Source organism: Amphibalanus amphitrite, unplaced genomic scaffold (assembly GCF_019059575.1).
Source record: "Amphibalanus amphitrite isolate SeventyFive unplaced genomic scaffold, NRLGWU_Aamphi_draft 000511F_arrow, whole genome shotgun sequence".
NCBI lineage: Eukaryota > Metazoa > Arthropoda > Thecostraca > Balanomorpha > Balanidae > Amphibalanus > Amphibalanus amphitrite.
In genome coordinates, this window is record NW_024882005.1 from 93013 (window position 1) to 116353 (window position 23341).

At 52.2% G+C, this 23341-nt stretch overlaps 2 protein-coding genes across 18 annotated transcripts; one reads left to right on the forward strand and one right to left on the reverse strand.

Moving 5' to 3' along the window:
• The first annotated feature begins 2118 nt into the window (after window positions 1–2118).
• LOC122392997 (trafficking protein particle complex subunit 12-like) lies at window positions 2119–14718 on the forward strand. 14 transcript variants are annotated; one of them, XM_043388446.1, is made up of 13 exons: window positions 2119–2167; window positions 4067–4410; window positions 4747–4893; window positions 6704–6832; window positions 7833–8003; window positions 8771–8911; window positions 9238–9357; window positions 9989–10099; window positions 10924–11031; window positions 11730–11873; window positions 12821–12967; window positions 13348–13492; window positions 13810–14718. In XM_043388446.1, exons 2-13 carry the CDS (start codon window positions 4096–4098, stop codon window positions 14202–14204), a joined length of 2073 nt encoding a protein of 690 aa, XP_043244381.1. In that variant the 5' UTR covers window positions 2119–2167; window positions 4067–4095; the 3' UTR covers window positions 14205–14718. The 14 variants fall into 14 exon arrangements, with proteins under 14 accessions (XP_043244381.1, XP_043244378.1, XP_043244379.1 ...); XM_043388443.1 differs by having other exon boundaries at window positions 2136–2447; XM_043388444.1 differs by having other exon boundaries at window positions 2163–2380.
• A 515-nt stretch (window positions 14719–15233) lies between these two features.
• Window positions 15234–22404, reverse strand: LOC122392999 (zinc finger protein 135-like). Of its 4 annotated transcripts, none has more exons than XM_043388456.1 (7): window positions 22382–22404; window positions 19349–19551; window positions 18947–19149; window positions 18385–18551; window positions 17806–18020; window positions 17441–17500; window positions 15234–17109 (listed from the first exon to the last, which is right to left on the reverse strand). In XM_043388456.1, the coding sequence occupies exons 2-7, from the start codon at window positions 19523–19525 to the stop codon at window positions 15643–15645; spliced, it is 2289 nt and encodes a 762-aa protein (XP_043244391.1). In that variant the 5' UTR covers window positions 19526–19551; window positions 22382–22404; the 3' UTR covers window positions 15234–15642. The 4 variants fall into 4 exon arrangements, with proteins under 4 accessions (XP_043244391.1, XP_043244392.1, XP_043244393.1 ...); XM_043388457.1 differs by lacking the exon at window positions 22382–22404 and adding an exon at window positions 22321–22375; XM_043388458.1 differs by lacking the exon at window positions 22382–22404 and adding an exon at window positions 20793–20904 and having other exon boundaries at window positions 17806–18017.
• Between the last annotated feature and the right edge of the window lie 937 nt (window positions 22405–23341).

Below are 23341 nucleotides of genomic sequence, written 5' to 3' on the forward strand. Positions count from 1 at the left end.
CCTCCTACGTGTTCAGGGGGCCTCCTATTTGTCCAGGGGGCCTCCTATTTGTCCAGGGGGCCTCCTATTGGTTAAAGTAGCCTCTTATTTTCCAAGCGGCCTCCTATTTATCCAGAGGGCTCCTATTTTTAGGGGGCCTCCTCTTTATCCAGGGGGCCTCCTTCTTGTTCAGGGGGTCTCCTAATTGTCCAGGGGGCCTCCTTTTGTGAAAGGGGCCTCCTATTTGTCCAGGGGGCCTCCTTTTGTGAAAGGGGCCTCCTGTTTGTCTAGGTCTAGGACCTTCTATTTGTTCAGGGGGCCTCCTATTTTTGCAGGGGGCCTCCTATTTGTACAGAGGGCCTCCTACTTGTCCATGGGGCCTCCTATTTGTCCAGGGGGCCTCCTTTTGTGAAAGGGGCCTCCTGTTTGTCTAGGTCTAGGACCTCCTATTTGTCCAGGGGGGCCTCCTATTTTTGCAGGGGGCCTCCTATTTGTACAGAGGGCCTCCTACTTATCCATGTCCTATTTGTTTAGGGGGCTTATTTTTTGTACAGAGGGCCTGCTATTTGTCCAAGGGGCCTACTATTTGTCTAGGGGCCTCTTATTTGTCTAGGGCCTCCTATTTGTCCAGGAGGCCTCTTGCTTGTCCAGAGAGCCTCCTATTTCTCCAGGGGGCCTCCTGTTTTCCGGGGGGCCTCTTACTTGTTCAGGGGGCCTCCTATTTGTCCAACAGGGCCTCCGATTTGTCCAAGGGGCCTCCTATTTAAACATAGAACCTTTTATATGAACATCGGACCTCCGTTTGCAAAGTAGCTGGTGCGTCTCGGGGGCCTCCACTATTGGGGTCCCAAAATGACAATTGGGGTCCCAAATGTTCGCATTGGGGTCCCACATGGGACCTCGAAAGTATACAAAGTTACACCCATGCAGGTTAGGTTAGGTTAGGTTAGGTTAGGTTAGGTTAGGTTAGGTTAGGTCAGGTCAGGTCAGGTCTAAGGTTTGGTTAAGTGTCTTGTTACCGTGCCTACTGTGTAAATCTCACCCAGGTGCTGCGTGGTTTGACACCCAGGTGTGATTTACACACTAGGAGCACATTGTGTATATCACACCACGGTGTGATTTACGCATTTGCCGGGCCTACTGTGTAAATCACACCCAGGTGCTGCGTGGTCTGACACCCGGGTGTGATTTACACACTAGGAGCACATTGTGTATATCACACCCCGGTGTGATTTACGCATTGCCGGCCCACTGTGTAAATCACACTCCGCGTGGTGTGATATACACAGGAGTAGTGTATTGTGTAAATCACACCCGGGTGAGGTTTACACTACAGTGCGATGCATTATGTAAATCTCACCGTGGTGTGATATACACGCGTCCTAAAGGAAATAGTTCACTTTCACGAAATTATTTTTTTTTTTGCAATGGATTTATGATTTTTTATGTTCAAAATGATCAGCAAAGAAAATAAAACCTATTTATAACAAAAGATTATTTTCTATATTTTGAATATAGGAAGGACTTTTCAGTTTCTGTAAGGCACAGGCGATCCAGTATGAAAAGAGCATGGGTCCCGAAAATTCTTCAGAAACTAGAGAAATTATCGCGGCCACCGGCATTTGGGTGATCTGCTGCTGCTGAATGTCCTTATTGATCAGTACGAGAATTTCTCTAGAGTTCTCGTAGATAATTTCTCTAGTTTCTGAAGAATTTTCGGTACCCATGCTCTTTTCATACTGGATGCGAATATATGCAAGGCACACATCCTCAACGCAAGACACCTTTTTCGGGACGAGAAATAGAATATCTTTGCCTAGGGTGATCGTTGGGCTGTAAAAGCTCCTGATTTATGCTCGTCTCAGCCCAGGCTACGGAACTGCTATTCCAGTTCAAAACCCATGTTAAAAAGTGAACTATTTCCTTTAACGATAATTTACAAACATAATTATTAATATGCTGCTTTAAACAACATTTACCTACCATACATTTTGAGCTTTCAGTACTTCAAATAAGGTCAAAACATCGCAAAACACAAAAGTTAATACAATAGTCACGTGGGTGTCAGGAAATGTCACAGGTGCGTCAAATTTGTGACTGGGGCTTTACTTTCAAACATCGGATCTACCTGTTTCTTATAGGTATCTTGGTTTGTCATTTCTGGCTGGGATTAAAAAACATGCGTTCCGTATGATAAATTATTTGTTTTTGTTGACTTGTTATAAATCATAAACATACGGCCTTATCATAAACAAAAACAAATTTATAACTTCACAAATCACATGTTTATGACATGTGAAGTTATAAATAGCGGCGGAGTTCTATAGCCTTGAGTGGCGCAGGGTGAGGGGGCAAGCAGATATCTAATTTCAAACTGGTACACACCAATTTCAAGTGATAGGTAATTGATATAAAGCAGTGTGTAATAGTAAGTAGTAACAACAGTTCAAGCTGAAAGCAGTTCAAAAGTAAGCTGCTTCTGTTGCATGCTTTTGTGTTCCTTCCTCATCCTGGCAGAATTCTAATTTGAATTGGAAATTTGAGCTCTGTTCGCACCCCGTTTATTTATCAGCAGGCTGCGACCATGCTGCTGCTTCTTGGCTCCTCATTGGTCGAATTCAAGTGGTCTATTCGTTAGACCAACAAGAGGCCAAGCCGCGTCAGCAATAACTTCCTTATATGGGGAAAACCGACAGCACGCTGATATAAAAACAACGAGCGAACAGGGCCTAGGTCACCATTCCGTTTTTCTATCCCCAGGATACTGAAATCCTTCTCCTCCACGCCGCAACCCTCCTCCGGGCTGGACAGGCAACTTTATCTCATGCGGGCTGCTCCCTTGGAGCGGCACCGCGACCGCTGCTCCCGAGGGAGCGCACCCCGTAGCCGGGTGCAGTGAGTGCCTTGGGGCTGGGTGGCCTGTCCTCTGGACGGGCTCAGGCTCAGCCCCGGTGACTCACTAGGGTGCCTGCCCAGACCAATGTCTCCCCCTATATCCTATCATCCTCCCGGCTCTGAAATGGTCTTATTGGGCCGAAAGGGCCTAACCCAACAAAACAAACAAACAAAAGGGCCCAGGTAAATGGTTGGTAGGTTGGAACCTAGAACTGCAGCTGGAGCTTAATTGTTAGATTCATCAATTCCAATTAATTCAAATTTTGAATTGGTTTATCTTTTTAGCTAGTACAGACTTGTGTTAGAAGTTAAAATCAGCCAAATTTAAATTATTCCCAGGCCCTCTCTTTCTAGTAACTCAAACTTAAATGCTTCACTTGTCACTTATCCTTGTTCACAAAATCAAAATGAATTGGCTCAAGATAGTTATGCGATTCAAGGTAGTCTATCGATTCAAGATAGTGTTGATGTCATCAAGATAGTCTTGCATTCTCACTCCCCAGTCTCCCCATCACCATGAATCATGGTGATTGGAAAATAGGATCTGGATTGACTTTTTGATTTGTAATGTTGTACCTACCCAACATTATTTCATTTGGTTGACTGAATATAGTTATTGTACCATTTGAAAAACATACACAGTATAATTCCTAATTAATTGTTTGAATTATGCTTATTTAGGTCTTTGATTATCCAATATCCAGACAGTATGATGAAGCTGCACATGCTGCACAATTACCTCCCTAGTTGTGGAATTTTAAGCTGCTGTTTTGCAGCTTGAATTTTGCACCACCTGGCACCAGCTCAAGCTGAATGTTTGTCTGAAGACCCTCAAATACAGAATTAAACACCAATTTCAGCTTTTCCTTTGATTTGAAGATATGCCTATCTTTATTTACCATGATGTATCACCAGAACCAAGTGAATTTTTAAAGAGGTCAGACTCTGACCTCACACAGTAGTCTGCCTTTGCACAGCAGAATGAAGCTGTCAATCAGTTTTTGTATCATATCCAAATGTTTAGGGAGAACATGGGATACCTAGGTATCTGTATGTTTTGTGAAAGTAGCGGAATGCCAAAATGTTTACCTACACTTTAAAATATGCCTCCCACCTCTAGGGTTTCATGCTGAATGCCCAGTCATTGAACGATGGGGCCCAGACCATAGCAAACAGTGTTTCCTGGTTCCAGGTCTGTAGCGAAGAATCTTGATCTGTAGAATGGCTGAGCAGCCAAGACTAGAGCAGCAGCCAGGACCGGAGGGACCGCAGCAGCCGGAGCCCGGCGCCGAGCAGCCGGCGCCGTCACTGCGCAGCTACTTCGGCTCGCCGAAGGCGGATGATGACGTGTTCAGCCGGCTCACGGGGCCCGGCTCGCGCTCGTCGGCCATGATGGCCAGCCAGGTGAACCTGGCCCAGGTGGCAGCACCGTCTACCGCCGGCGGAGTGCAGGTGGCGCCACCGGGCCCGCCGCAGCTGATCCAGGTGCCGGAGATAGCGCCCAACGTGGAGGAGACCATTGCGCACGAGATGCAGGTGAGCCACACACCGAGTTCAGGGTCCATCGTGGGTGATGGGCTGCGCACTAAAGGACGAGCTGGCCCAGTATGATTACTAGGCACACATTGAGCCTAGCGGTCCCAGAAACGGGACATGCACCGGGCTGTTTGCCTATCGTAGTTTCAATGCTTAGGTATACTCGTATTGTGTAAAAGTTGTTCGTAGTTCATTTACTTTGGATAGTTAATTACTTTGGAGACGCCAGAGATCATTATCAGTGTGCAGCTATCACTGTGTAGTAGGACTGTCATGTCGCCTGTGCTCCGAGTCTGTGCCTCCCTGACGCTCGCTGTTTCCGCCGTCGACCACCAGGAGGCGCTGGAGTACGAGGAGCGCCGGCCCCGGTTCAGTATCGGTCCCGAGTCAGCCGAGGAGGTGGAGAGAGAGGTGGCAGAGGTGCTGCACCAGCTGCCAGCCACCGCCGGGGAGGGAGCCGCCTCCACACCGGAGACGCCAGAGGTTAGTAAGGGGAAGGGAAGCCACATAATGTCAGAGGTTAGCGAGGGTGGGGGTGCAGCCTCCCCTCGACCCCTGAAACTGTATGTGGCTTGTCACGGGAACGCCGCAAAACACCAGAGGTTGGTGGGGGAGGGGAGGGGGAAGGCTAGGAAGCCGCACAGCACCAAAGGTGAATGCGGAGGGCGCCACCTAATCTGTCTCGATCCCCGTCCCAAACACACGCTAAGGTTAGTGTGTGGGCTGTAGATGGGCGGTCTCGACCACGGACACACCAGGGGTTAACGTGGGGGGGGGGTCTATCCAATCCGTCGCGACGAAGAGGTGTTTTATACCCGCTCCCCATGTCTTTCGTGAATACGTACAATACCGTCGCGGGAGGCGCGACCCATTTGCGAGACGTCATTCATCCAATCATTACTCGCTTCCTGTTGTGTTGTGCGATTGTAGCCATTGGACTACCGGCGACTAGCGGATGTTTTCGCTACCCGGCCGGGACCTTGCCGGGCTTCGGTCGGTGGCGGTTCCCGGCCGGGTACGTTAGTCGGATCGATGGTAGTGCTAGGGATGGTGACTGTTGCGGTTGCAGCCAACTCGTCAGTCGGCTAGGCGACATTGACATTGGCCCAGTAATAGTGACACTGTGACATTCGACACAGCCATCTATCTGGTCAGTCAGCCCAGTGATGGTGACAGTGACAGTGAGCCCAGTGACAGTGACAGTGACAATTATTTGACAGTGTGACTCTACGACGCGTCGTTCCCGGCAGTCCCTGGTCGATGCCTGCTGACGGGTTAACCTTACGGACCGTGCCCGGAGTGCCAACTTAATTCAGCGATTGTGCTCCGCTGGGCCCCAGTGTGCTCCGGTGCCCCGAATTGCTCCGGTGTGTTCCGATGCTCTTGTGCCGTCGTGGGCCCGACCGCGTGTGTTTGGGGGGGGGGGAGGAGGGGGACGTGGATAGTGCGTGTCGAAGAGTGTTGCAACGTGCAACGGTGGTCAATCACAGAACCGCGGGTGGTTGTGTTGTTTAGGTTACGCTGATAGTACTTATTCAATTCTACGTGCTGGCTATCCGGAGTCATTGACGTGCTTTTTACGGTAGGTAAGTAATGTGCCATAGGTGTAGGTTTTTGCCGACCTGGGGTGCCCTAGCTCTCCCAATTCCACGCCGGCTTGGCTTTGGAGCCGCAGCAGACGGCGGAGGTCAAGTTCACCGCTATCGGCGGTGGACTTGCAGTTGCGCCGGAACATCTCCAGCTCGGCACAAAGCTCCACCTATGTAATGTGCGTCGTTAAAACGTTCAAGATGTTTACCGGTCGCTATGTTTCCGTTAATTAATGGGTAGATTGCTAGTAGTTACTGGTTATAACTTACAGCTGAGGCCCTTGCACGGCGAGAATCCTGACAGATTATTTGAGTTTCATGCAATGTTCAACCAACGTTTCATTCAGTTTATATGAAATGTATCGACAGCTGACGAGCCGGTACCGTGAGTCATCTGTTTACCATAGCTTGCACGCACCGCCGGCGCCCTTCCCCCTCCCTCCCTCCTGGGTGCCCCGCCGGTCGGCGGCGCGCGACTCATACGGTGTCCTTGCCCGTGTGTCAGTGTATGAGCTGTGCAGTATGGCCGTGTGTCAGTATATGAGCTCTGCAGTGTGCCCGTGTGTCAGTGTGTGCAGTGTGCCCGTGAGTCACTATGTGAACTACTGTGCAGTATATCCGTGAGTTAGTGTGTGTAAGCTGTGCAGTGCAGTGTGTCTGTGTGTCAGTGTGTGTGAGCTGTGCCCCCTGCCCGTTCCATACAGCAGTCAGTCCCCGAGCCGGCGGCGGCGCCGTCAGCCGAGCAGACCGGGCTCCATCTGGACCTCACACCATCACAGACCGCCGTCACGCACCCGCGGCCTGACCCGGACTTTGATGACGTCACACAGCAGGTGAGCACGCCGCCGGTGACGTCATCTGGTCAGCGAGCGAGCGCGCAGTAGCATAATATTGGAGGTGGGTGAGTGGCGAACAGACCTCTCTCTGACATAGCAAACACACAGGCATACTTTCTGGCTGCCGCAACCGCCGGATTCCTCTGGTCGGATGCTTTATGGCAGTTTTACAAGCCGCTATCGGCTGAGTGAGTTGGATCTGTTTGCGGCCGACGGGCGCCTATCGGTGCATTTATATTTTGTGGGAGGGTCTGTGATAGCAGGCCGTACCACCAACAAGGAACACGTGCGCTGAAATTTGCGGAACAACTAAAAGCCGCAGCGATACACGCGAATACCACGCCGTCCATAGCTGCGCTGCGGTGTGTTCTGACGTCCTTTGGGGCACTGCGACATTAGTCCAAATGTAAATCACCTCTCAAAATAAGTGTTTCATACATTGCATCGTATTAGGATGGCGTCAAATTCCGGCTATTATCGCGAATGTTACCATATATTCTAACTTTTTATTCGACAATATAATCTCTAAACGCAAGTAAAGGTTAAGCTTGTTTGTTGTTCGTTAGCTTCCGCATGTCGTGGGGACGTGTGACTTACTTCACATGTATGATGATGGAGTCGTCACCTTTGCAATGCATAGGGGCGTCAGGTTCCAGCTAAGTTCCAGCTAGTCTTGGCATATCGATGGCTCGCGGTCGGCAGCATTTGCATTGGTAAATCACCCGGGAGGCTCAGACCGACCACTACGGCTCTATTGATTTGCCTTCTGTTTGGGACCAGGCCTGGCCTCTGACGTGGTCGCTTTCACCTGACGTGACCTGAAGTTACCTGACCTGATCTGACGTGACCTGACCTACAGTGACTTAGCGTGCCCTGATGCGGGTAACCTACCTTGACATGATTTACGCTTCCCTGTTCTGACCTATCGTGCCCTGCCCTGCCCTGCCCTGCCCTAGGCTGATCTGCGGTGACCTGACCTACCCTGCCCTGCACTCAGGTGGAGGAGGTCAGTCTGGCGGACGAGGCGCCGGCACCGGTCGAGCCCACCCGCTACCCGTCGGGAACTGCCAGCCTGGAGATGGACCTGCCGGCCACCCCGGACGACCCGAGCATGAGCCCGGCCATAGTGGACGACCTGACCGGGTCACTGCAGCTGCACAGCGCAGAGGTAGGTCCGGCGGTCACTGCAGCCGGGTCACTGCAGCTGGGTCACTGCGGCTGCACAGTGCCGAGGTAGGTCTGGCGGTCACTGCAGCCGGGTCACTGCAGCCGGGTCACTGCAGCTGAGTCACTGCAGCTGCTGGGTCACTGCGGCTGCACAGTGCCGAGGTAGGTCCGGCGGTCACTGCAGCCGGGTCACTGCAGCTGGGTCACTGCAGCTGCACAGTGCCGAGGTAGGTCCGGCGGTCACTGCAGCTGGGTCACTGCAACCGGGTCACTGCAGCCGGGTCACTGCAGCTGGGTCACTGCGGCTGCACAGTGCCGAGGTAGGTCTGGCGGTCACTGCAGCTGGGTCACTGCAACCGGGTCACTGCAGCCGGGTCACTGCAGCTGGGTCACTGCGGCTGCACAGTGCCGAGGTAGGTCTGGCGGTCACTGCAACTGGGTCAGTGCAGCTGCACAGCTTAGAGGTGGGCCCGGCGGTCACTGCTAAGCCTGGATTAAAATGTCCAGTTTTCCACAATGCCTGGACTGGTAGTTCAAACGCCCTCGTAAAGCTTTTTTGTGTGCTGTGAAGCACTGTTCTTTCTTCTTGTGTTGGCGGAAGTTTTTTTTTTTTTTTGTATATGCGTATATGGCCTCAACTCAGGCCTGCAGTTGCTGTGTCAGTGGCTCAGACCGCGTGCGTGTCACTATGAGAGGGCTCCCCCGTCAGCCCCGTGCCCCGGTCCGTGGTCCTCTATGTGACCCACCGCTCGCCCTGCCCCGCCACAGACGGACCGCCAGCACGACGCCTGGATCCCGTCCGAGCGCACCCAGGCCGTGCTGGATAGCATGGCGCACAGTCTGCCGGGCACCTTCTACCCCAGCGTGGATAGTCTCACCCTGCCCGGCTGCAGCCTGCAGACTGACCTGGTTAGTGACTGGCGGGCTGACGCCCCCCCCCCCCTCCCTCAGTCAGACAGACTCACCCTGCCAGCCTGCAGACTGACCTGGCGAGTGGGGCGGGCTGACTCCCTCCTTCAGATTCTAATTCCAAAAATGACGCACCGTTCTTCCTATTGACTGATATGGCCACTGGCTAAAATAGCGTAGGGTCTACCCATCACCAGGCCATAGTACCAAATGCAATGGCATGAGGTCATGTTCTTAGTGTGGTTGTGGGGAATTTTACACCAGACAGTTCACTGTCATGAATGGAAGAGCTCTGACGTACCGCGCCCTGGGCTGCCCCGCTCCAGACGGACCCGGTGCTGGAGCTGATGGTGCAGTACATGACGCCCACCGAGGCGCGTCAGAGGTCCGTACTGACGGCCGACAGCGTCACACAGGACGACAGGGGCATCCGGCAGCTCATACAGGTGAGACAGGGGCATCCGGCAGCTCATACAGGTGAGACAGGGGCATCCGGCAGCTCATACAGGTGAGACAGGGGCATCCGGCAGCTCATACAGGTGAGACAGGGGCATCCGGCAGCTGATACAGGTGAGACAGCCAACATCAGGACGACAGGGGCATCCGGCAGCTCATACAGGTGAAACAGGGGCATCCGGCAGCTGATACAGGTGAGAGCCGACAGTTAATACTGTCAGGACGACAGGGGCATCCGGCAGCTTATACAGGTGAGACGGAGCGACAGCCGACAGGCTTATACAGGTGGGGAGGAGGGGCATCCGGCAGCTTATTCAGGTGAGACAAGGGGTATTCAGCGGCTTATAAAGGTGGGGGCCGGCATATTATACAGGATGACAGTGGGGTGTCCGATAGCCCATAGAGGTGATATATTGCACTAACATCTTTGCTCCATAATTACTGGTTCTTTGACAAAGGCATCACAACTTAATAAGCGTGAAGGCTTGACCTGAATTTTGGTTTCTATGGAGGCGTATGTTATCGGTTGGCGGTGACCTGACCTGAACTGACCTGTGATGCCCTCCAGGCGGGCTGTTACCGGTCGGCAGTGACCTGACCTGACCGTTTGGCTCCCTCCAGGCGGGTTGTTACCGGTCTGCAGTGAACCTCACCGGCCGACTGCTGACCAACTACGGCCAGGGCTACGGACGTGCCGGTCAGCTCAGCAAGCACACGGCTAACTCCGTCCAGGTCAGTGCCGTGCGGCGTGCTTTGTCTGAGGCGTCTGTGGTGGACTGTTGCTGTGCTTTGTCTCACTTCTTTGTTCTTTTGTGCGTTTGCTCAGGTCTCCTAGTGGTGTTTTAGATGTGACTCGCCGGCCTGTAATTCATTTCGATTTCACTGTTTCTACATATTCTTTCGTGCCGTGTCTATTTCCGCTAGTTTCATTGTGTTTTAGCTGGTTGTATTCCAGCTGCTCAATCTCAGTTGTGGTTCGCCTGTGATCACCCGTACCGTGTCTGTGTTTTAGGCCTCACCAGAACCGTGTCCGTGTTTTGGCTGCTTCTTACCCGTGTTGTATTTGTTTGTACCGCAGTCTATAATTCTGAGTTGTAGAGTATTGTCGTCCAGCTGCTAAAGTGTGTTGTGTTTCAGCTACGGTTCAGGCGTCTCAATGTTTCAATTGTGACTCACCCGTGTCTTGTCTACCTTTCAGCTGTGGTTCACGCGTCCATGCATTTGTGTTTCAGCTATGGTTCACGCTGCTTTCTCTCTGTTTCAGCTGTAGTTCACGCGGCTGTACCTTCGTGTTTGCGCAATGTCTTATGATTGACTGTGTCTCTGTGTTTCAGCTGTGGTTCAAGCGTCTTAGTGTTTGATCTATGGCTCACGCTGTTGTCTCTCTGTTTCTGCTGTGGCTCACGTGGTTGTCTCTCTGTTTCAGCTGTGGTTCACGCGACTGGCGCTGTGTTTCAGCTGTGGTTCACGCTGTCGTTTCTCTGTGTTTCAGCTGTGGTTCACGCGTCAGTACCTCTGTCTTTCGGCTGTGGTTCACGCTGTTGTCTGTGTTTCAGCTGTGGTTCACGCGACTGGCGCTGCTGGTGCGTCTCCGTCAGTTCGCCGTGGCGGAGCGAGAGGCGCAGGCCTGGGGAGATCTGGACACGGCTGACCTCTTCTTCCAGGTCAGTGGCCGTCCGCCGACCCGACCCTACGCGACCCGGATCGTCCAGTCTGCTCAGAGTCTGGTCTGAGTGTCGATAGCGTTGACTCTGAGTCTGGTCTGAGTGTCGATAGTGTTGACTCTGAGTCAGCCAGTCTGGGTTGCGGGACACTCAGAGTCCCTGTTGGGTCAAACGCGGCGCTGTGAATTTGAAAGATAACGCTAGAATTTTACCGGAGCCCTCTGTCCCGGTAATGGCTGACCCGTTGCTCCTCTTGTTGGAACCTGTACCCACTGACTGGTCCCGGCTGACCCGAGGGGTGTTCACGGGCACCGCACACTGCTGCGTGCGGTGTGTGCGGTGCGTCCAGCAGGCGTGGGGGTAGGGGATGGGTAGGCGGCTCTGACGTCACGGCTGCGTGCGGTGGACGGTCCGCTGTGGCCAGTCCCGACCGGCCACAGCGGTCGCTGTGTGCAGTGACGGAAGGCTGACGTAGGGACGCAGTGGGCGGAGCTTGGAGGCTGTGTGCGGTCCGACCGTACACAGCGCCCGTGAACAGCCCTCCGGTATCCACTGTCCCAGTGCCCAGGACTGACCCCCTGCCCGACCCGTTGCAGTACTAGCCTTCTCCTGGCTCAATGTCTGACCCCCTGCCCGACCCGTTGCAGTACTAGCCTTCTCCTGGCTCAATGTCTGACCCCCTGTTGGTCCCGTTGCAGTACTACCCGGACCTGTACGGCGGCCGGCGCGGCTCGATGGTCCCCTTCTCCTTCCGAGTACTGCTGGCGGAGCTGCCGCGCTACATGGCTCATTACCAGACCAGCCTGGACCGGCTGTACCAGATACACTCCGTGTGTCAACAGGTACGGTACGAGTACAGTGTACAGTTATAGTGGTACCATACCAGCTTGGACCGGCTGTACCAGATCCACTCAGTGTGTCAGCAGGTACGGCACGAGTACAGTGTACAGTTATAGTGGTACCATACCAGCTTGGACCGGCTGTACCAGATACACACCGTGTGTCAGCAGGTACAGTATGTACAGGTCTCGCGGGTTTTAGCGGTAGGTTTTGCACCTAGAAAATTTAGTGTACTTCAGGCTATATCTTCGTGGTCTTAAGCTTTAAAGTGTTGAAAATGCGATCGACTTGTTGGGTAACAAGCCGGCCATGATCGTGTAAAATGGCTTCATCGTAGATCGATTAGTTTCTGAGATATAACCGGAAATGTTAAAGTGCAAAACCTACCGCTTAATCTCGCGAGACCTGTACGTACACTGTACGGATGCAGTCCGGATGCGGGCTAGTATCAGCTTGCTGTCCCATAGCCAGGCACCAAAAATGGTATAACTGACGCTGTTAGCAGCAGTATTTGTAACAACGTCTGTCAGGATCGCATGACGGGATCTGTGTGTCATTTAAACGGACTCACCTATCTTTCCCTCTGTCAGAAAATGCATCCCCCTTAATATCCGCAAGATAACGATCCCTCCTAGTCCTGTCTTGTTATTATGCCTGTTACACAACTGCTGTTCCTGTAAGTTTGTCAGGTAATACCCCTTATAGCTGTCTGGTAGGGTGTGAATTGTGATATCTCCATCTTCGGTCATTCACAGAAGGTGACGGCCCCACCTGTTCCATGTCCCGTCAGATAACGTCTAACCTGGTGGCGGGCCGCTCCGAGGACTGTATGTGTGTCTGTCTGTCCGTCCGTCAGATAACGTCTAACCTGATGGTGGGCCGCTCCGAGGACTGTATGTCTGTCTGTCTGTCCCTACGTCCATACATAGTAATTACGTCCGTCCGTCAGATAACGTCTAACCTGGTGGCCGGCCGCTCCGAGGACGGCTCTCCGTCCGACCTCTCCGAGGCGGCCCGGCAGCAGTCGCTGACGCTGTGGAACTCGCGCCGACTCAAGGTGCTCTTCTCCGTGGTCAACTGCTGCGTCGGAATGAAGGTAAGTTCTGACAGAATAGCGTGAAGGAGAGGTGCACAGATCTATGGGCTGTGGCTGGAAGTAAACGTGGAGAGAAAACTGAGCGGGTAATGTTATGTGTGATTTGAGAAAGCTGCTGGCCTGTATTGTACCAAAATCCACTTAGCACTGACCTCAACACTTACCTCATAATATGTATGATCACGGTAAATGTGCATTACTCACGGCCGATTGACGGACGATTCTTAGTACCTACAATGTATGTTTGTATCTACGTTAATGAAGTATTCACACGAAGCCGGTGTCGCCGCTGGTGCCAACCACGTCTCTGTGTAGCTGGCCGACTACCTATTCACCGGTGTGACGGCACCTAACGCCCCCGCCGCTGCTCCGTTGCACAGGACTACGACCAGGCGATCGAGTGTCTGTCTCAGCTGAGCTCTGAGCTGCCGCGGCTGTCGGCCGGCCTGAGGTCAGCCGTCGGTCGCGTCTACCTCCAGCTGGGTAACGTGGCCGCCGCCCGCGCAGCGTTCGCATCAGTCACAGGTGGGTATCGTCTCGCTGGGAGGGATATCCAATGCATAACCTGGTTCTGCTGCTAGTTAAGAAATCATGCGTATCTGATCATTGAAAACGTACCAACGTTCGCTGATAAACGTAAACGTATATCCAAAACTGGGAACGATTACAGATAAATGTGCATGTTTTGTATCGGTCTTTGTCATTGGTTGTCAGCGAGTGCAGTCAGTTCAGAACAATTTGTGGTTGCCCGTTGCAATGCCGCCACCGGCACCCTTTGCCATTCATGGCTCGGAGTCGCCAGCTGAACAGAGAATATCTGACCATACCAGCTCCCCCGGCAGAGGCAGCGCCGGCCAGCGAGTCGGGCCACTCGCTGCAGTGCCAACAACTCATCAACGCCGCCCTGCTGGCCATCGGCGAAAACGACTTCGCCGACGCTCAGTCTCAGTTTGAGCGGGCGCTGGAGCTGGAGCCGCAGAACGCGGCCGTACTGACTAATGTGGCCGTGTGCCTACTGTACCGCGGCCGGCTGGCGGCGGCCGTCACACTGCTCGAGGACGCCGTGTTCGCGCGACCGGAGCTCCTCCAGGAGACGGTGCTGCTCAACCTCTGCACACTGTACGAACTGCAGACCAGCAAGTGCAACCGCAAGAAGGTGGCGCTGCTGGCGCGCGTCGGTCAGAACAGGGGAGACGGCTTCAATGTCGGCTGTCTGAAGCTCCAGTCGGCGGCGTGAGGGACGGCCTAGCGAGGGTAGCCGGCAGGACACCGCGCACGACCCGGTGGGGAACGAACCTGTAGTGTGACCGTGGGTGGGTGGGTGATGGTGCAAGCACAGATATGTTGTCGGTAGGACGTTGCTGTTTGGGTTGGAACGTTGTTTGAATAATGGAGCTGTTAGGAAGTTTTGTGTGGACTGTGGATATGAACGCTGATGTCATTTTGTGTGACGGTAATGGGGGCAAAGGGCGTAGCTGCATTCCTCCATCGCTCCGAATGATGAAACAATGTGATGTCATTCAAATCTACTATTATTTCGAAAACATGTTCCTTTGTTACATTGTTCCGTCAATAGGCGGGCGGTGATTTAAGAGTAAATATCTCGTTTTGTGTAGTAAACGTGTACTAGGCCCGAGTTCTGTATCTTGTTTTTGTTATTTTTTGTGCATCCAATATATGAACTTGGTGTGCTTTTATGTGTCCGTGATATGGTCACCCAAGTTGAACATAAAATAAATATGATTATCCCAGGAGGTGTTGGAAATCTATCACGAATGCCCAGGATCGGGATGGTCGTGTGGCGGGTGTCTGTGGCTCAGGGTTTTCGTTTGAGATTATCGCGGGGCGCGTGCAGGGTCGAGCGGTGGACACGTGCCGGTATTCTTTGCTGGTGCCGGTGATCTGGACCGGGGTCTTGCTAATCATGGCCCTTGAAGCCAGGCCGGCCACTCAGGCGCTACTGTTGAAAGAAGACTATAGAATTGCCTTGTGAGCAACAACTAATTGAGATGTGTGGGAAGCCATATAGCGACTTCTCTTCTAACTCCACGCTTAGATGTTTGTGATGTGTGATGTGATTTGATCTTAGGACGCCCGGACTTCAGAGGTCATCGGCGCCGAGGGTTTACATATTTGCGAGCATTGCCATTTGTTTGTGGCACAGATCAAGCTAGGGGTACCGGCCTCTCGACACCTAGCTTGTCATTCATCATTCGTTTCTGCCGTCTGGTGGTCACAAAGCACGTCACTCCCGTAAAGTCTTGGCTGTAACATCGTATTTATACAAAATATCGTTCGGTAAAAAATATAGGTTGATACCATAGGGTTCACAAAGCACAGAGTTCCACGAATGGAACAACAATTACCTAACATTCAGGCACTGCAATTCATGCAGCAACGGTACTGCAGATCACTCAATGACGCGTTTGTAAAACTCGCGCCAAATACACAATCACACACACAAAACGCCATACAAATAATTCGCGTACTACGTAACATTCAAATGATGAAGATGGCCTCACTGCTCTGGATGATCTTTCCAGAACACTCACGGTGAATGAGTTTGGGCACGATTACCCATTCAATGCATATGTGCTTAGTGAACTTCATGATGAAAATGAGGCGATTCTCGCGTTTGTCGCAGGCACGGGTGTGTACCGCCGTCCGCCGAGGCGTCACTGGTATGCCTGCATCAGGTGCGGCTGCTGCTGCTCCGTCTGCTGCTGCGGCTGGGTCAGCGGCTGCACCGGCTGGGTCGGCGGCTGCAGCTGCTCCAGCCCCTGCAGCTGCAGCACCTGGCTGGCCGGCAGCTCCTTCAGCGAGTACAGCGGCGCCTTGTCGGCCGTGTAGCCGGGCGGCCCGGCGGCACTGACCGCCAGCGCCAGCGGGTCGGGGCCGCGCGCCAGCGCCGCCCCGCCGCCGGCCGGCCCCGCGCCCGTACACGACACACGCCGGTGCACCTGCAGCGCGTCCTTGCGCGGGAACGAGCCCGTGCAGTCAGGACAGTTGAGGCCGCGCTGGCAGCTGTGGGTGCGCATGTGCCGCTTCAGGGTCGACTTGTCCCGGAACGTCTGGCGGCAGACCTCGCACTCGAACGGCCGCGTGCCCGTGTGGATGTTGTTGTGGCGCGTCAGGTGGGACGAGTTGCTGAACCTGGCGCCACACACGTAGCAGATGTACGGCCGCTCGCCCGAGTGCAGCTTCTTGTGCGTTCGCAGGATGCGGGCGTCGGTGAACGCCTTGGGACAGAGGTCACATTTGAAGGGCCGCTCTCCGCTGTGGTACATCTGGTGCTTATTGAACCAGAATGCGTCTGAGAAACCCTTCCCGCAGTGCTCGCAGTAGAACGGCTTCTGGCCAGTGTGCTGGATCTTGTGCATCTTCAGGGCATTCGAGTCTATAAAGGCGCTATCACACTGATCACAGCGGTAGGGCCGCTCCCCTGTATGTGTCCGCATGTGGCGCTGAAGAACACCCTTCTGACGGAACCGCATCTCACAGAGCTCACACTGGAACGGTTTCTCGCCCGAGTGGATGAGCATGTGTTTCTTGAGCGAGTGCATTTCCCTGAAGCCGCGCTGGCACACTTCGCATGTGTACGGTCTCTGGTTGGTGTGCGTGCGCCGGTGGCTCTGTAGGGACGTGTGCTGCGTGAACGCGCGCCCGCACACCTCACACTGGTACGGCTTGTCCCCCGTGTGCAGTCGCTGGTGGGTGCGCAGCGAGCTGAGGAGGGTGAACCGCTTCGAGCACACGTCGCAGCGGAACGGACGCGTGTCGCCGTGCTGACGCATGTGTTCCGCGAACGCCTTGGGGTTTTTCGACTGCTCTCCGCAGTGCTCGCAGACGAAGCGTGCCTCGGTGTGACTGGTGCTCTGGTGTTGCGCCATCTCGGCGGGCGAGTCGAAACTCTGCCCGCAGTGGCAGGAGAGGCGCGGCCCGACAAACGCCGCGCCCCCGCCCCCGCCGCCGGTGCCGGTCGGCCGCTCGTCGGCTCGCTCCGGCGCGGCGGCGGCCTCCCCGGCCGGCCGGCACTGCGCCGCGTGCTCCGCCAGCTGCGCGGCCGAGCGCAGTCGGCGAGAGCAGTGCGGGCAGCCGAGCGGAGTGCGCCGACCGCCGGCACCGTCCTCCGCGTCGGCAGGCTGTGGAAGGGGAGAGGGGTTAGGCGGACACCGGGAATTATATACCGTCAAACTAATCGAAGGCTCAAGGAACCCATGCGAGTTAAGGTATTTAATTAAGCGGTGCTCAGGCGCATGAGGGTTCGGCACGATGTACAGAGAGACAGCACATGTCAAGATTAACACCGTAAATACTATGAACAAACATGATGGCCGTGAATGAATTAAACAACGAAACAACACACAGCGTTTTGAATCGTTCGGTGAGTAGCAGAGCCACCGGAAATCACGCAGACGCCCCAGCGGCGCTCTAGAACAGCCCGCCCCGGTCCTCGTGCGATTGGAGACTCACGTGATCAGCGTCTCCGGTCTCGGCACCGGCCGGATCGTCCACCCGCTCCTCACGGATCGCCTGCGGGCACGGACAGCGCCGGCTCAGTTCAGTGGGTTATCGGGCCGCCGCCAGAGCGGGAGGAAACGAACGGTACACAAAGGCGGCAGTGGCACGGACAGGTGCAGCAAAGTCCGTCAGATATGTCACACACAGAGTACAGTGCCGTCATGAAGTGACACGAATATCAGCTGCTGCGGCTAGTTGGGTGAACAGTTACAGACTGCATACAGCGACACTGATACACGCAGACGAGGCACCCATTATCACCAACCACGTTAGGCCACAGCACGCTGTTTTGGTGAGTCGCAGCGGCTGCTCCATACCTGTTCCAGCAAGTCTGTCTTGGCGGGGAGGTCCCCCGAGCTGCTCTGCCGTTGTATTGGCTGTCCAGGCTGCTCCTGCAGTTGCTGCTGGATTTGAGACGGCTCCTGGTGCTGTTTTTGCTGCTGCTCCTGGGGATTGTGCGGCCGCTGGTGCTGGTCTGGAGGCGCCGGCGGCGGTGGCGGAGCCTTCTGATCTGCCAGTTCCACAGCCACTGCTGGCAGGAGGAGGGCACCACACTCTATTTGTGAAACATGGAACCTAGTAAAACTGAGGCAGGCAAATTAATTTATCTATTCTCCAACACTGTTTTTCGTCAGTCCACAACCATAAAAATAGCACATGAATCCGGATCAATGAGTTCGTCAAAATGGTACAAAAAAGCGGTACAGCTGTTATTCTTTTATGACTTAGTTTGTACGGTCGGTTTTCCTTGAAGCTCAGCTTCTTTAGCCCTCGCCTCCCGTAGCAGTGATTCCTGCCTAGCCCCCTCCCCGTGATTCCCGCCTCTCCTCCCCGTGGTTCTCGCCTTACCTCCTTCCTTTGACTCCCGCCTTACATCCCCGCGATTCCCGCCTCACCTGCAGCTCCGGCCGGTGTGCGGTGGCCCGCGTCCTCCGTCAGTGCCCCCAGTTTGTACTTGTCCCTGATGCGCTGCTCGGCTCCGCGCAGCTTGTGGCTGTACTCGTCGACAGCATCGAGCAGGGCGGCGCAGGCGTCACAAACGTGGTCTCCGCAGGCGGCCAGGCTGGCGGCAGCGGCACAAGAGGTCAGCAGGGGGGTCGGTGATGGGGTCAGTAGAGGGAGAACTATGAATGGACATGGAACAGCCTGCAGGGATCTCGGCGTTCACACCGGTACATCAGGAGCCAATCACGTCGCAGCATGTCCCAGAGAACAACTCGATACAGCAGGATGTCGTCCCGTGTTGACCACCCGTGTCGATATCTCTGACCTAACCTGCCGATATCACCCCGACAGTCCACTGCAGTCTCCCAGCCATCCTCGCCAAACCACCGTCTCACAAAACCGCTCCATATCTTCTGTCAGTCTCCCTGAATCTCCCTTACCAGACCGCCCCACTGACCACTCTCCCCTCACCATATTACCCCAATAACCAAAGTCGGTCCCGGCTCGCCTCACCTGGCCACCTCGCCGTCCGGCACCAGGATGTCCAGCAGCAGGGTCAGGTAACCGATGCGGCCGTGCTTGGTGACACACGTCTGCACCGGCCAGCCGGGGGCCAGGGCGGCCCGGCACACCAGACACCGCTCGCCGCCCGACGACGGAGTGGCCAGCGGGGGCTGCAGGCGGCCGGCTGAGTCCGACTCGGCTGGCGTCAGCACCTGAGCGAGCAGCGCCCGGTCACAGGGAGTACACGGGTGGGAGCGGCCACCGGGCGTACTAGACTGGGGTCACTGTAAACCCTAGCAGTTCACAAACATAAGTTATACACCAGGATTGGGATAAAACTGACAGCGCAGCATTTGACATTGTCAGAAGAAACACAAACTAATAAATCCCAAAGCGACACTGCTGGCTGACCTGCGAGCACTCCTCGACGACGAACCACTGAGTAGCGGCAGCGTCCGTTGGGTGTGTCGAGTCGGTGATGTAGTGGAGCGGGGCGGCGCCGGGCGGGGCGGAGACCACCACCTGAGCGGCCTCCAGCTCGGCAAGGCTGGCCGTCCCCACCACCTGGTACGACTCCCCGGACATCATGGCCGGCCGCCCGCCGGTCCGGTGGGCTGTGGGTACGTCAAGGACGGTTAGACAGGGGGATGGAGGAACACGACGTCACATAGGGCCAACAGGGGCAGCGGAGACCATCACCGACCACCACACCGTCCCGGGTCCGGCTGGCTGGTGGAGCACGGCGGTCACCAATGATAAGAAGCCATCGTGCTGTGGACTTGCTAATAAATGAATCTGAATCAGACATGGTTAAAATCATCAGACATTGCTGGAGAGCTGTCATCGTCTTAAAAAATCTCCTTATTGCTGTGTAAAAATTGCAAAAAATAACTGCATAACCTGCATCCCACTGGCCACTGGGGGTCCTGGGTTCCCACATCCTGCTGGGGTGGGGGAAGTGTTTACTCCTGCAATCAGAACAGGTGTTGCCTATGAAAAGCATTTACACTTCTGGGGCCGTACATCTATTAATTTCTTTTTTAGTCCCATTTTACATGTTTATGTCCATCTAGCACCGTGCTTATATCTGTATATCAATGGCTATTGTGCGTCGCCAGCTGGCCAGCTGGTCAATGTAGGCATCCAGTTGTTAACAAGGCCCCCCCGCCCCACTTCTTTTGTCAATTCAGTAGGCGCATTGGTCAAGCGTGCCCATTTTGGGAACGCATTTTCGTTCTCATATTTGGGAGCAAAAAACCCAAACATGGAAACGCTACTATGAAGGCATTATTCAAAACAAGAAGAACCGTTAAATTACGCTAAAAAATATAAATTGATTGTGAAGTAAACTGCCTGATAATTGTATCAATATTGTTGGGAAAGGGTTTGATTTGATATTGTAAAGCCCAGTGTAGTTTCCAATCGTTTCCCTATTTTTAAAGCAGTCCACCGCCCGGGCCCGCCTACAAGAACTTAAAATATGGGTATATGTCAAGATAGAGGAATGCATAAATCATAATATATGATTTATGCATTACTGGAGACTGAGCACTTATCACATTCATAGGTGTTCTATGATTTTATATACTTCTAGAAATAGAATGTTGCAGCTTGCAAGTTCCCAATGTTTTGAAAGATTGAATTGAGGAAGCAGGATCAACAACTGCTTTTGGTGACCATTTGGGAGAGGTGGCCGCTGGGCGTATTTCACAATCACAGCAGTGTGCGTCCCTGAAATCAGTTGGGCAAACTAGGCTTCTGGAATAAAAAAAAAATAGAGGCATCAAAAAAATTGGGTAAATATTTACTTTACGTCCACAAACCTTTTTTTAACAAGAAAAATTCACATTCTTACCTTATTTGATGTCCTGAATTCAGATATGATGTTGAAATGCGTCAAAAATGTAAAAAAAAGATACCAAAAACCCACCCCGCACTGCATAAATACACCGAAGAAAACCACGCCTGCGAAGAAAATGAAGCGTACAACGTAGCCCTTTTGAATAATAAATTATGTGGATATTCATTTGATTTTCGACGTTATGAAAATGACGTCATAAGCCAATGAAACATCAAAAAATGGTCACAACATAATCAAACCTTACCTAACCTGACCTACTGATGTTTGCCTACCGGGGGATAAGGAAAAAGTTACTTGCAGGAATAGATTGCAAGCAATGGTAAGTCAAATATTTTTAGGTTAAGTGGTTATGCATCAGGCTTCAGGCCTTCGGCCTGAAGCCAGATACACAACCACTTAACCTAAAAATATTTGACTTACCATTGCCTGTAATCTCTCCTAAGGCAGTGCCTTCGGCACTGCACTGCTTCGCCACGATTATTTTGACGTCACTTTCCTTACAATTTTGTATCATCTTTAAATTCGCTCATTCTTATGACGTCATTTTCCTTACAACTTCGTATCATTCGTAAATTCGCTCAACCTTGGACGGTCTTTTGACGCGCGCACTGCGCAGTTCCGGTCGGAGATGAGAGCTGGAGGTTGGCAGTGACGGTAAATACTAAATAGTGTGCTGTTGCTTTTAAATTCGTTTCTAGAAGGAATAAGTATCAGAAATGAAATCAGGAGATCTTAGAGTGTCTTGTGAATGGTTTTTATATATCCGTATCTTTTGCGGACCTAAAGTATATAAATACCAAAAATTGATTCTTAATGACCATATTTGGGCATGAATGTAGACCACTTCTAAATCACCAATCATAGCCAGTGTTTTAAGAAGGAACATGCCTAATGTTGAACAGAAATGTTGGAACTCTCTATTGAGCACAAAAATATTGCTTTAATCATAATAATCTGAATTCTAAAGGGTAGTGAAAGGCAATCAATAAATTGATTCACTCAAGGCCAAAGTGACAATTTCTTAGTTTAGAGGTAACACTTTTTGCATAGGTACCTACCACATTTTTCTACCTATTTTAAGAAAAATCTCGCCGTCATGGGCCTTTTTTCAACTGTAACGATACATTTGAAGTCAAGAGCGTACCCAAATGAATCAAAAAATTGATTCAATGCCCATATTTGGTCATGGCTCCTCCCGCCAGAATCAAATTATTGATGCCTCCATATTTTGATTACAGAAGTCTAGTTTGCCCAACCAAACTGAAATGCCCACAAAATAGCAATACGTGTTTAAAAACTATAGCCTACAGAGTACAAAGTGTAATAAATTACCACCTACAAGAATTTGAAATACTATTATTAAAAAGTGCCACAATTTGTGTTGCTGTCTCAAAATACGTGCCCTCTAATTACCACCACCCCCGAACGTCCACCGCGTCCACCCTGCTTTTTCCTATTCATCATGGCTTGTAGGTTGATGAATATGATACGAATCATATAAAAATATGCGCTGATGATTCACTTGTTTAAAGAACAATCACCAAATAATACATGTAAAAACGATATAATGTCAGAACTTCAACCTTGTACTCAACCCCTCTCTCAATTTTTTTCCAATAACAGCAGCAACAACAGCAAACACAAGATACCTATAAGAAACAGGTAGGTCCGATGTTTTGAGTAAAGGTGGAGTAAAGTCCTGGTGACGTCACTGATATTTCTTATATGGAGAATTTCACCCGTAAGGAAAATATTTTACATACGAAAATTTGTATGCCATTAGGAAAAAATAGTCTTTCAATTCCACCATAAAAATTATATAATTTAATTAATAAACTCGAAATCCTTCGACTTCGAGTGTTTGTCCCAACCCCCTGTTATACCTTTGGTCGCGTGACTACTATGATACACTTTGCATTTTGCAAGGTTATGACTTAAACGGAAGTAATGAATGTTGCAAATGTATTATTTATGATGTTTTAGGCAGCAATCGTGTGAATATATCCTGAAATTACCTATAATCTGCTGAAAAAAAGTCACGTGATGCTACCAGATTGTGCTCGGACAGCATCTTCTTGAATTTCGATTTTGAGTACTTTGTACCTTCATTAAGGCCTTATAACGGACGTTTTTAGTTATAAAATGAAGCAGTAAATTTAATGAGGGCAAAATTTAATCATTTTTGCACTTTCAGGCTGGGCTATCCTGGCATGAACTTCGGCCAGTTTGTGTGTAAAGCCTATGGTGAAGGGAAAACTTCACGCCCGGCTGACGTCACAGACCTCGGCTACCAAATCGTGTCCGGTGGGGGTCGAGCAAACAAGCGGGTGACATTCATAAGTACCAGAGTACAATTGTACCCAGGTTACACCGGGACCAAGGTTACACAGGGGCCCAGGTTACGTTCGGCCCCAGGATTTGAAGGGACCATGAAGACGCAAGTACCATACTGTGATTGGTCGTTGGCAGACGGGAATGACGTAATGCATCCCTGTGGCGGCTGTGACGTTGACCAATAGGAGGGGCGGATACAAATTTGGACC

Excerpts from the sequence above, each read along its gene's own strand:
- LOC122392999 (XM_043388456.1), bottom strand. The coding sequence starts at position 19,525 with ATGATGTCCGGGGAGTCGTACCAGGTGGTGGGGACGGCCAGCCTTGCC. Across the intron at positions 18,552-18,946 it reads CCGGACGGCGAGGTGGCCAG|CCTGGCCGCCTGCGGAGACC; the intron begins GTGAGGCGAGCC and ends CGCTGCCGCCAG. Across the intron at positions 18,021-18,384 it reads CACACCGGCCGGAGCTGCAG|CAGTGGCTGTGGAACTGGCA; the intron begins GTGAGGCGGGAA and ends TCCTCCTGCCAG.
- LOC122392997 (XM_043388446.1), top strand. The coding sequence starts at position 4,096 with ATGGCTGAGCAGCCAAGACTAGAGCAGCAGCCAGGACCGGAGGGACCG. Across the intron at positions 9,358-9,988 it reads GCATCCGGCAGCTCATACAG|GCGGGTTGTTACCGGTCTGC; the intron begins GTGAGACAGGGG and ends GGCTCCCTCCAG. Across the intron at positions 13,493-13,809 it reads AGCGTTCGCATCAGTCACAG|AGGCAGCGCCGGCCAGCGAG; the intron begins GTGGGTATCGTC and ends CTCCCCCGGCAG.